Source organism: Aegilops tauschii, chromosome 2 (genome assembly GCF_002575655.3).
Source record: "Aegilops tauschii subsp. strangulata cultivar AL8/78 chromosome 2, Aet v6.0, whole genome shotgun sequence".
NCBI lineage: Eukaryota > Viridiplantae > Streptophyta > Magnoliopsida > Poales > Poaceae > Aegilops > Aegilops tauschii.
Window position 1 is genome coordinate 211,773,509 of NC_053036.3, and position 12,091 is coordinate 211,785,599.

General features: G+C 42.4%; 1 protein-coding gene across 1 annotated transcript; it reads right to left on the bottom strand.

Moving 5' to 3' along the window:
* Positions 1-2,085: 2,085 nt before the first annotated feature.
* LOC109782376 (protein C2-DOMAIN ABA-RELATED 8) lies at positions 2,086-4,398 on the bottom strand. Its single transcript, XM_020340995.4, has 4 exons — positions 4,157-4,398; positions 2,923-3,018; positions 2,356-2,639; positions 2,086-2,185 (listed from the first exon to the last, which is right to left on the bottom strand). Exons 1-4 carry the CDS (start codon positions 4,277-4,279, stop codon positions 2,113-2,115), a joined length of 576 nt encoding a protein of 191 aa, XP_020196584.1. The 5' UTR covers positions 4,280-4,398; the 3' UTR covers positions 2,086-2,112.
* Positions 4,399-12,091: the final 7,693 nt, after the last annotated feature.

The window sequence follows — 12,091 nt, forward strand, 5'->3', positions numbered from 1 at the left end:
GAACCTGGATGCTCATGTTGGCTCCTACATATTCTACGAAGATCTTTATCGGTCAAACCGCATAACAACATACGTTGTTCCCTTTGTCATCGGTATGTTACTTGCCCGAGATTCGGTCGTTGGTATCATCATACCTAGTTCAATCTCATTACCGGCAAGTCTCTTTACTCGTTCCATAATGCATCATCCCGCAACTAACTATTAGTCACATTGTTTGCAAGGCTTATAGTGATGAGCATTACCGAGAGGGCCCAGAGATACCTCTCCGATGCACGGAATGACAAATCCTAATCTCGATCTATGCCAACTCAACAAACACCTTCGGAGACACCTGTAGAGCATCTTTATAACCACCCAGTTACGTTGTGACGTTTGATAGCACACAAGGTGTTCCTCCGGTATTCGAGAGTTGCATAATCTCATAGCCAGAGGAACATGTATAAGTCATGATGAAAGCATTAGCAATAAAACTAAACGATCATTTGTGCTAAGCTAACGGATGGGTCTTGTCCATCACATCATTCTCTAATGATGTGATCCCGTTCATCAAATGACAACACATGTCTATGGTCAGGAAACTTAACCATCTTTGATTAACGAGCTAGTCTAGTAGAGGCATACTAGGGACACTCTGTTTTTCTATGTATTCACACATGTACTAAGTTTCCGGTTAATACAATTCTAGCATGAATAATAAACATTTATCATGATATAAGGAAGTATAAATAACAACTTTATTATTGCCTCTAGGGCATATTTCCTTCACTTCTGACTCTATCATGACTCATAAATCAAAATAAAAAAATGCAACAGCTGTTCTTCTGACTCTATTTATCGAGTTCCCAAGCTATTTCCATTCAATTTCATATGAAAAGTCGATTCCACAAGAAATATTTAGATTGGAGAATTTCATAGCCACAATACAATGCAGTAATAGGAGTGCAATTTCAGTGAAATATTTGTCGTTTGAGTTGGTCCTTCCAACGATAATGAACATCATTGTTCTTCCATTTTTTTATTAACTTCATTTCTACTTAATGCAACATCCAATCATTTTTCAAAATATGCCTGATTCAAATTTCATCATATGCTTCTATCATCTTTGATTTATAACTTTGTTTTCTATAAAAATGGGTAGGCGCGGCAACGCGCGTCTTCATGTTCTAGTAGATTTTAGTTGTTGGGGAGAGCTATGCGTCGGCCGAATGATAACTTCCGGTTATCCCCTGGCTCCTCCATCATCAGATCAGCCGCGATCCAATGGCCCACAGTGCATCATTCTTCTAGCTTCACAACATCGGTCATGTTTCAAACACATCACAAAGTTGCAATTTACCCCACACATCTCCCCTTCGCAAAAGCAGCATCACATATTGACCATGTTTTAGAAACATTAGTGAAGTTGCAATTCGGCAAGCTCGCAGACCCTTCTCAGCAACATCAGTGATGTTTTAGAAATGACGGTGAAGTTGCAATTTGGCAAGCTCGCAACATCCACACCTTCGCAACACGGGCGCCTCCGCAACACAGGCGATGTTTCAGAAACGACGGTGACGTTGCAATCCGCCGGGCTCATGGCACCAGCACCTCCTGCACTAGGCGCTCCCTTCGTGGAACCACAAGCAACGTCGCTGTCCGGTTCAAAGCAGCCACTCAACGCCCTCAGAACATCCTCACTCGTAGCCGGCCATTCATCGCACCAGCTCACAACATCCCCCAGCATTTGCAGCAATGGTATAGAGAGAGAAAGTTACGCACGGGGGACATGTGTCGCATGCGCTACACGTCTAGCAGCGGGGCTCTAACAGAGCTGAGTATGAGATGGGTTGCTCCGCAATGTATGAGTAAAGATTGATCAGAAGATCGTGGAGGCAGCCGACGCACGCGTATGATCAGCCGGGTGAACGCAAGCGTTTCCCTTATCCGTTTGTGTTGTTTTTGGTTGTTCTTAGTTTTTGGTTGCTCTGCGAGCCCACCAAACGATGTATTCAGTTGAACCAAACACCCGATCCCTATAAAATACAAAATTCTTAATTGTACTGTTTTCAGGTGAAAATTTATGTAAACTAATTAGTACCACCAATCTTTCAATTTAAGCTGTGAATTCTTAAATTACACCTCAGTGTAACCACAAACGGTGTCTCTTATTTGTTCAGCTTGAAGCACAAACTTCAAAACCACAGTACTACAAATACAGTGCATACATCAAGCTGAAATCAATAACACACACACAGCACATACACTGCAAACCACAACATCCACAAATTGCTAACACATCTGATACCAGGAACAGGAACCCATAGCTGCAGCTTCATCAAACCAGGTTGCAATAACATTCAGTCGGGCGCAACTTACAGGGTAACACCAGGGACGTGAACCCATTCCAGCTGTAGCACGACAGAGCCACTGTCAACATTCTTCAGCTTCAGAATCAAGTCTTGGACGACCTTGCCATTCTTCCACGATACGTGGCTCTCACCGCCAAGGTAGTTTGTGCCAACCGGGTAGATCGTCTTGATCCTGGTTCCATCAGAGGCATGCTTTAGATCCAGCTTTGCAGCGTCATAGGTATCAGTTACGTTGAACTCAGCCACTCCCATGCTGTCATCCGCTGTGAATTTGTCCTCATCAAAAACCTCCTGCATGATGTTTTTGCCAGGTGGATATATAAGTGTTCATTTAATATCTTCACCAACCATCTGTGGATCTATGGTGTAAAAGGCCCCCTATCTTTTACTGTATGTTTCAGCACAGAAGAAAATTCTATGCAATCATTTTTGGAGGCTTCTTTCAGAAATTGGTTAAAATACTACTGTATATAACAAATACTGAAGTTCCTTTCAACTTCAGGTTACACAAAATATGTACACACAAAATTTCAGTAGAGTTTACTTGATGAAGAAACTCAAACAGCAAACTTACAAGTTTCACTGGCTTTGTAGGATTTGTGACAGGGAGCACCAGTACGTCATTCCATAAGGGATTGGCATTTTTCTTCTGAACGCTAGTCTTCACCTTCTACACCATGAGGAAATAAAACTTCAGTAACACAGATAGATAGTGAAATTAGCAGTAATGCTGAGAAACACGATAGCTGTCCATGTCACTGGACCTGAAGTCAACTGTAGAAATTACAGTTTATATAATCATAGTGCATAATAGTGAACTGAAAATCTGACATCATGCCACTGTGCAAAATTTATAGCATTCAACCAACTCTATCAAAGGCTAGCAACAATTCCACGAGGAGATAAAATAGAACTAGACCTGTTCGTACAGAACTATTGAGTGTATTATATAAACCATTGGGTAGGTAATCATGCAGCACAGCAAGCCCTTTTTTCTATTTGAGAAGAGCCAAGCCCTTGTTAACACACAAGATAATCTTAAATAAACAAAAAAGTAAGATACTCAGTGATTTATCTTAGAAATTGACAGCTATGAATAACAAAATAGCAATCTAGAACATGTTAGCTGACCAATCTAAAAAAAAGCTGACCATTTAACCGATGATATACCATTTTGATTAGCCTATCAGTGTGGGAATCATCCAAAGGCCGCTTACTGTACTAATTCATCATCAACTAAATGGACATAACATCATGATTTTTCGATTTTAGGTGAACTTTTAGGTTTTGTACTCTGCTATGCAGTTAAACAACTGGACATTCACATTTCCATCACGATTTTCTTGTTTTGAGCTTGACTTATTTCATGATTTGATATACTGCTGTTCAGTAGTTCAGTTCAACATGCTGCAAAACATAACATGTCCTGTTTGCACGCCAGGAATGCGTCGGTCTTGAAATTCCATGACCAAGTGGGAACTAGTCCGATTCGAACCAATCATTTCAAAACCTGTTCATAAGGTATTAATCGGTGCCTCTCCGGTGTAACTAATATGAGAATATAAGAACCTAGCTTAACAGCAAGAAATAGCTGGTCCGTACTTATTGATCTATCAAACATCTCGTGAGCACAAAACGAATTCGGAGAAGATCGGCACCCTCCCTGACCCGATCCCCCGGATGCCGTGCCGCCACAACCTACGTATGCGTGAGTCGTTGGCTGCGACCTTTGCCACGCCGCTCTCAGCTGCCGGCGGCAACACACGGCTCCTACGTCAAGGACTGGGGAGAAGGGGATGAGGGCCGACCTGGGAGCCGTAGCAGAGGACGACATAGGGGTCGCTGGTGTGGGTGAGCGGGTCGGCGATGACGAGGTTGTGGCCTCGGACAACGCGGACGCTGAGCTTCCCGATCACCGGCTCCGGCGCCATGGCAGACAAATTCTTGGCTTCTAGCCACGGGATGGGAGTAGGGCAAGAAGAGAGAATTAAGGAGCAGGTAGCTGGCTGGTGGCAGGGTGGATGCGGCCAACAGCTGGCGGCTGGCACCGGGTTTTATAGGCGGCTCCGCCAACTATGGGGACCCTCGGGCCTCGCCTACCTCGTGGACAATAATGGGCAATTTTTGAAATTAATAGTAAGTATTAATTTGTGTCGAGTAAATTGCGAATTCTGCTGCCCCTTCTATGGTTGAAGCCAGTGTTCAGCCGACCGATCTTTTCTCTTACGTCCGCCCTGTCCTACGCTTGCCACGCGTTGCCAGCCCATCGCATCTATCTTTCGTCCTTATCTACCCTGAAACACTAACGACAAATGTGTTTCTGTAGCCTACTCCCATTCCTGCAACTAGTCATCTGTTTCAAAAAGTAAACTGCAACAAGTGGTATGTTATAGACCAATTAGAAGGTACTTCTGTTGGCGCTGGCCTTCCTGACCATGATGGAGCGAACAGGGTGGCCGGACCTGAGCGGTGGCCGTCGATGCCGCCCAGGTATTGGCAGGGAAGAACCTTGTCCAACGAACCCAAGAGAGACCGCGACAACGACTCAGCCTTCCATGTCGGACGGTGCTCATCCCCTTGGCCGCCTCCGCCATGATGCAAGCCCGATAGGAGGTTTCCGTTGCTGGCGGCGAAGTGGGTGCAGGACCAGCGACCGACACCGCCAGCTCGGTCTCGCACAGCGGAAGCCGCGCGTGCCCGCCAAGCCGTGCCCGTCGCAACACCGATGAATATTTGCAACAACGGCGAATTTGCAAAACGGCGACGACAACGATGCTAGTGCTGCTGCTGCAACATATTTTATTGCAAAAAAATTCTGCAACATCATCCATGCTGTAAAAGTTGGGGAAAAAAATCTGCAACACAACCTTTGTTGTAAATATTTTTCTGCAATATGAGCTTTGTTACAAAAGGTTACGTAACATGGCCTTTGTTGTAATAATGAGGATAAGTCGTAAGATCGTCATATCAAGCGGCGACGGATCTTTTAAAAAGCTTTGCATATCCTATATCCTACTCGTTTATCTTTCATGGGATGTGTCAACATAAATTGCGCTGTGGGCAGTAGCACATGTCCCAAATCCGAGGTAATTACAGCTACAGTTCTTATGCTCTCCGACGTGTAACACGATGGTCCTCAAAGTCGTGAAATGTTCCACTATGGTCCTTATATACGATGATGCACTCCAATACGGTACTGGCAACGTCTCCCGCTACGCCCTGCACCCAGACAGATGCCATGTCAGCACACATTAGAAATATGGGTCCATATGCCAGTGCGCGATAGAGAAATTAATCAGAAAAATAAAGCGTTCGCGGTGCGTTCGATACAGAGACAAAAGGCTAGCCGGCAACATTAGCTAGCCAGCTGAGCGACATATGAATCATGTAGAGTAGTGATATAACCACAATATAGACCAATTTCCCGTATCGCTTGCGTTCAGAGAACACAAAAGCGTAGAAAAATCTTCAAGCGATTTCCCTAATACGTATTCTATCGGTTTCCTTTATAATTTATTTTACCAGGTTTGTGTTTATTTTAAATTTACCTTTTTATATAAATAATACAGTTATTGTGCATTTTAAATCTTTGTTCTTTGTTCTCTAGTAACCTGAAGAGGTAAACATCAAATTTTTCTAAAATTTATGTGGATTAAAAAAAAGAAATGCAAGAAAATTTTATGTGTCTTCATTCAGGACCACAAGCACCCACAATTATTGTGCAACCTCATTGTATTTTTCAAATACACAACTTTAAATTTTTTGACAACATGTATTTTGAATAATTTTTATATTAGTTTTAGAAATTAGTTATAGTCTTGCCCAATTATGTGCCGAACTACCGGTTCTCCTATTGTTTCCCTCCAAGTTCATGTTTATTTTTACACGAGTTTAAATTTTCAAAATTATCTATCTTCATTCAGGACCACAAACACTCACAATTACTGCTCATATTCATTGTATTTTTTATACACACAGTTACTTAAAAAGTTGACAACATATATAAAAAATTATTGTGTAATCATTATAAATTCTAGAAATGTATTAAAAATTGTTCAACTTGTATTAAAAAAAAATTCAACATGTTTCTTGATACACGTCGAACATTTGTTTTAAATACACATTGTAATTTTTTTTTGAATGCATGATGAACATTTAAAAAAATACATTGACAATTTTTTAATACACATTAAACATTTTCCAAAAACTTTTTGAACATTTTTTGCAAATGCACAAACACTTTATTTATCTTTCATGGTGATTGTAATTTTTTTCTTACATTTAGTTTTTCAAATGGAAAAAGATAAAAATAAACGTGAACTTGAAAAAAAAACTATTTGATTAGGAACGTGATAGTCTCTTGGAGAGGTACATGGAAGCGCACTATGTAAAAGTCTTGGTCAGAAATAATACTCCCTTTGTCTCATAATGTAAGACGTTTTTTGACACTAGTGTAGTGTCAAAAAATGTCTTAACGGAGGGAGTAAAATCGAAGCACACTTTTGCTTCGTCGTTAGCTTATGCGTGCTTTGCAATCAGCCCACAGGTCTCAGGTTCGAACCTTGATTTTTCTATTCCTTCTCTTGTGGGTCCCATGCTTCTACTGTACACTGATGTACCACCGGACTGGGCTGCTAGGCGTACCATGAGATGTAGTCAGGACCGTATTGGAGCTTATTCTCGTATTTGAGGACCGTCGTGGAGCATTTCACGAGTTTGAGGACTGTTATGTCACGGGCCAGAGAGTACAAGGACTGTACGTGTAATTATCTCCCCAAATCCACAAGCTACAAGCCTAATTAGGCTCCGGAGGAGGTGAAGGGGCGACAGACAATGCCTCAATGAGCGGAATCGTGAAGGATTATGTCGATGTCGTCACGCTCTCGTTGACGGCTAAACACCTTCCACTGTTGCATAAAACCACAAAGTTTCTAAATTGCATCATACGGGTGACACAAGAGGAAACAAATTGGTTTTGAATTGTCCAAAGGCTCCATGTGCTCGCTCTAAAAGTCAGACAATGAGCATGATGGTCATTAGCATTACTAGACTGAACCATTTGAAAGAAGTTCATAAAGTTATAAGGGCACCACCTGCAAACGATCACTTACTGTAAACAATTTCAAAGGAATTGCGACGTCACACGCTTGAAAATATATGATTGGAGTCCTCATCCACATCACAAAACGGACATCGGCCATTTCTGCGGCCATTCGTTTTTGGACCCCAACCCATGAAGGGACCTGTCGTCACATCAAACGCATGAGAAAATATGGATCTTTAGGGGAAGTTTGATGTCCCAAATAAGGAACAACTCATCCGGGCCTGGCTTAATTAGCCGCAATAGCCCTATAAAGGGACTTTATGAAGAAGCGACCAGACGCTTCCAAGTGCCAAGACATCGATCGGGCCTCAAAGATTAGAATGGATTGCAATGCAGTCTAGAAGCCCTTCCCAAGCCGCCAACTCCACCGGGCTAAAGGCACGCCTGAAAGTGAGCGCACAAAATCCAGCACGGCCATCTCAACGGAGATATTGTGATCAGCGCAAATGGTAAAATGTTTAGGGACCTAAGCAGCAAAGGGCGCATTCGCGATCCATCTATCAAGCCATATTAACGTCATGGAGCCCATCCCAATTGAGATCGACGAACTAAGACAGAGAACCGAAAGGAGCGAAACAAGGGATTGCCAAAACCGGATCTCCTCCCGCGCTGACAAAAGGATAAGGTTGCCCATGAAGATACTTGGATTTAATAATGTCCAGCCACAACCTCCTTCATTATTTGAAACGCGCCACAACTATTTGGAGAGAAGGGCAATGTTCATATGCTTGGTTGAGATGATAGCTAGACCCCCTTGGTCTTTGGGTTTATAAATATCTACCCATTTAACCATGTGATACTTTTGCTTGTCCTTCTCCCTTTCCTAAAAAATTTGGACTTATACTTAGCAATCTCTTCATGAAGGCCTTCATAAGTGCAGAAAAGCCCCTGATAAACATGGGCAAGCTCGACAAGGATGATTTGATAAGCACCATCCGAGCCGCATTGGGGAGCAACCTGGCCTGCCAAGGCTCGACCCAATGTTGGATCTTGGTTGCCACCGGCCAGAGATCCTTCACCATGAGTTGAGAGTCACTAATTGGGATCCCTAAATATGAAGTTGGGAAGATCCCCAACCTACAATGTAGATGTTTCGCAATGCTCTAACGCTCGCCCTCAGAATAACATAATACCAAGTATCTCCTCGTATTTAGGGCCTTGGCATGCCAGGTTGGGGAAATTGCATTGCATCACTATTTTTTGTATTTAAACACTACAATACATTATCATATAATTATTTTCATGATAAGGTAGCATTCACAATAAAAAATTATTTGTTTATGATTGTCACGCCCAAGATGCGACCCTATCCTAAAGGAACACGAAGGTCCCACCAAGGATAGAAGCGCATCTTGAAGACGCTTTTGCAAGGTGAATATCATTACATCAACATTACATAATATTTGGGGATACATACAAGGCATACAAATGCCGCAAGAATACATCAATATATCAAACATAAACTCAACATCCGACTACGGATGAAACATAAACAGAAACTCAATCGGCATCCACCCTGCTAGCCCAGGCTGCCGACCTGGAACCTATCCCCTGATCGAAGAAGAAGCAGAAGAAGAACTCCAAAACAAGTAACATCGCTCTCGCGTCATGATCATCGCGAAAACCTGTACCTGCAACTGTTGTTGTAGTAATCTGTGAGCCACGAGGACTCAGCAATCCCATTACCATGGGTATCAAGACTAGCAAAGCTTAAAGGAGAAAGGAATGGATAAGGTGGTGAGGTTGCAGCAGCGACTAAGCAATGTATGGTGGCTAACTTACGCAAATAAGAGCGAGAAGAGAAGCAAAGGAACGGTCGTGAACTAGCAATGATCAAGAAGTGATCCTGAACTCCTACTTACGTCAAACATAACCCAGAAATCGTGTTCACTTCCCGGACTCCGCCGAGAAGAGACCATCACAGCTACACACGCGGTTGAAGCGTTTTAATTAAGGTCAAGTGTCGAGTTCTCTATAACCGGATATTAACAAATTCCCATCTGCCACATAACCGCGGGCACGGCTTTCGAAAGATAATACCCTGCAGGGTGTCCCAACTTAGCCCATTATAAGCTCTCACGGTCAACGAAGGATAATCCTTCTCCCGGGAAGACCCGATCAGTCTCGGAATCCCGGTTACAAGACATTTCGACAATGGTAAAACAAAACCAGCAAAGCCGCCCGATGCGCCGACATCCTGATAGGAGCTGCACATATCTCGGTCTCAGGGCAACACCGGATGAGACATCCTACGAGTAAAACCAGACCTCGAGTTTCCCCGAGGGGGCCCCGCAGTCTACTCAGTTCGGACCAACACTTAGAGAAGCACTGGCCCAGGGGGGGGTTAAATAAAGATGACCCTCGAGAGAGCGACTCCCCAGGGAAAAGAAATAGGCTAGGCAAATGGTAAAACCAAAGTTGGTCCTTACTGGAAGAGTTTTATTCAAGGCGAACTGTCAAGGGGGTCCCATAAATCACCCAACCGTGTAAGGAACGCAAAATCCGGGAACATAACACCGGTTCGACGGAAACTAGGGCGGCAAGAGTGGAACAAAACACCAGGCATAAGGCCGAGCCTTCCACCCTTTACCAAATATATAGATGCATTAATAATATAAGAGATATTGTGATATCCCAACATAAACATAATCCAACATGGAGCAATCTTCAACTTCACCTACAGCTAGCAACGCTATAAGAGGGGCTGAGCAAAGCGGTAACATAGCCAAACAATGGTTTGCTAGGAAGGGTGACAAAGGTTAGAGGTTCATGGCAATTTGGGAAGCTTGAAGAGCAAGTGAATAGGTAGCGCAGCAAAGCGATAGAACGAAGCAACTAGCATATCAATGATAGTAATGAGATCCAAGGTGACGGTCATCTTGCCTGTAATCCCGCTAGGAAGAAGAACGAATCCATGAAGAAGATGAAGCCACGAAGACGAACGAATCCTCACAATCGCAACGACACGTGAACTATCGAAAAGAAGCACACAACAAGGTAAACACACCACACATGAACAAGACATGATGCTCAATCAAGTATGATGCATGACAAGGCTATATGAAGCTACTCATGACAAAAGATGATGCATACAAGAACAACACATCAAGGCAAGTTTAAATGAGGCCGGAAACAACATATAACAATTTCGGTAAGTCCTCATATGCAAATTTCGAAATTGGTCCAGAACTGAATAAACCTTATGTTCAAGTTGTTAAACAGCAAGTTAAAGAGTACCATGATGATCTACACGAAATTCTAGTCAAGTTACATATAAAATTCATTAGATTCGGAGCTACGGCCTAGAAGATATGAGCAACACAAGATAAGCATGGCATTGATGCAAAATGCATACAAACATCAAGCAAACACCTCAAAACAAGGATGCAACATGATAATATGAGACTACATGCAAAACTAAGCAAGTTTTATTTAGAGCATGCTCAAAACGGAGCAACGGTGCAACACATACACTCCAAACAAGACATAGCAACGATCTGACGAAAACAGCAACTAGGCATAATGCAAGCATCAAAACAATATGCTACAGCAACTCAACATGAAAAAAAGGCATGGACATGATGTACAGGTAAAGCACAACAAAACATGAACACTGAGCTATCTCCAGAAATCACTAGAAAATTCTCAAAAGGACATGGCAAGATTGCAAATAATAACAGGTTCACAGACTTGGCAGAAATACTGGACATGGCAGTAATAACATCAGGTAGCAATGTTCAGAGCACAAAATCAACATGCTACAGGAACTTAACATGGCAAAACAAGGCATGGCATGAATCTACTCAAAGCATATGACAAAAGTCCCTTACTGACCATAAGCCAAAATGGACCAGAAGATATGATGGCAAGCATGTAAACATAGCAAGTTTCGTTATCAGGTTCCAAACTTAGCAGAAAACAGAGCATGGCAGAAACAATAATATGTAGGCATGTTGGTGAGCTTGATGCACTCACCACAAAGCAATGCATGACAAAATAAGCATACCTACAGCAAGATGGCATGTTTATGAAGATATCCATGGCAAGAACAAGAGCATAGCATGTATGGATCAACTATAACAAGCTTGGCAAAAATGAATATCATGTTAAGAATCTGCCAGAAATATTTTATAGCAAAAGTATAGCAAGATTGAGTCATGCTAGGGCACTCCATAATTGCAAACAAGGGCAGGAATGGATCAAATACAACAATAGATACAAAACATCCTTACTGAACATCTCCAAAATATGCATGGATCTCTCTGTAGCATCAAGTTTACAAGGCAACAAAATAACAGCAGACAAAGACTTAGAGAAATCACCGTCCCTGAAATCAGAAACATTACGGGGCCTAGTTTGCATGCTTGTGCTAGTCACCACAGTGATCACAAAAATACATGGCATACACCTTTGGAAAGATGGCATGGCATACAACAAAACACATGTAGAGCTCATGCTCATAAGATGCACAGATTAAAAGATACAAAAATGACAAATCTCCAAGTTCTGATAAGTAACAGCAGATCACAGCAACTAGCACTCTTGCAATGGATATTTGGGCATCAAGATGTCCTCTAATGAACATGGTACAATTTAACAAAATGTAGAGCATCTTGAGACGAACAATTCGATATATCAT

Excerpts from the sequence above, each read along its gene's own strand:
- LOC109782376 (XM_020340995.4), bottom strand. The coding sequence starts at position 4,279 with ATGGCGCCGGAGCCGGTGATCGGGAAGCTCAGCGTCCGCGTTGTCCGA. Across the intron at positions 3,019-4,156 it reads TCCTCTGCTACGGCTCCCAG|AAGGTGAAGACTAGCGTTCA; the intron begins GTCGGCCCTCAT and ends CTCATGGTGTAG. Across the intron at positions 2,186-2,355 it reads CACGTCCCTGGTGTTACCCT|TACTGTGGTTTTGAAGTTTG; the intron begins GTAAGTTGCGCC and ends CTGTATTTGTAG.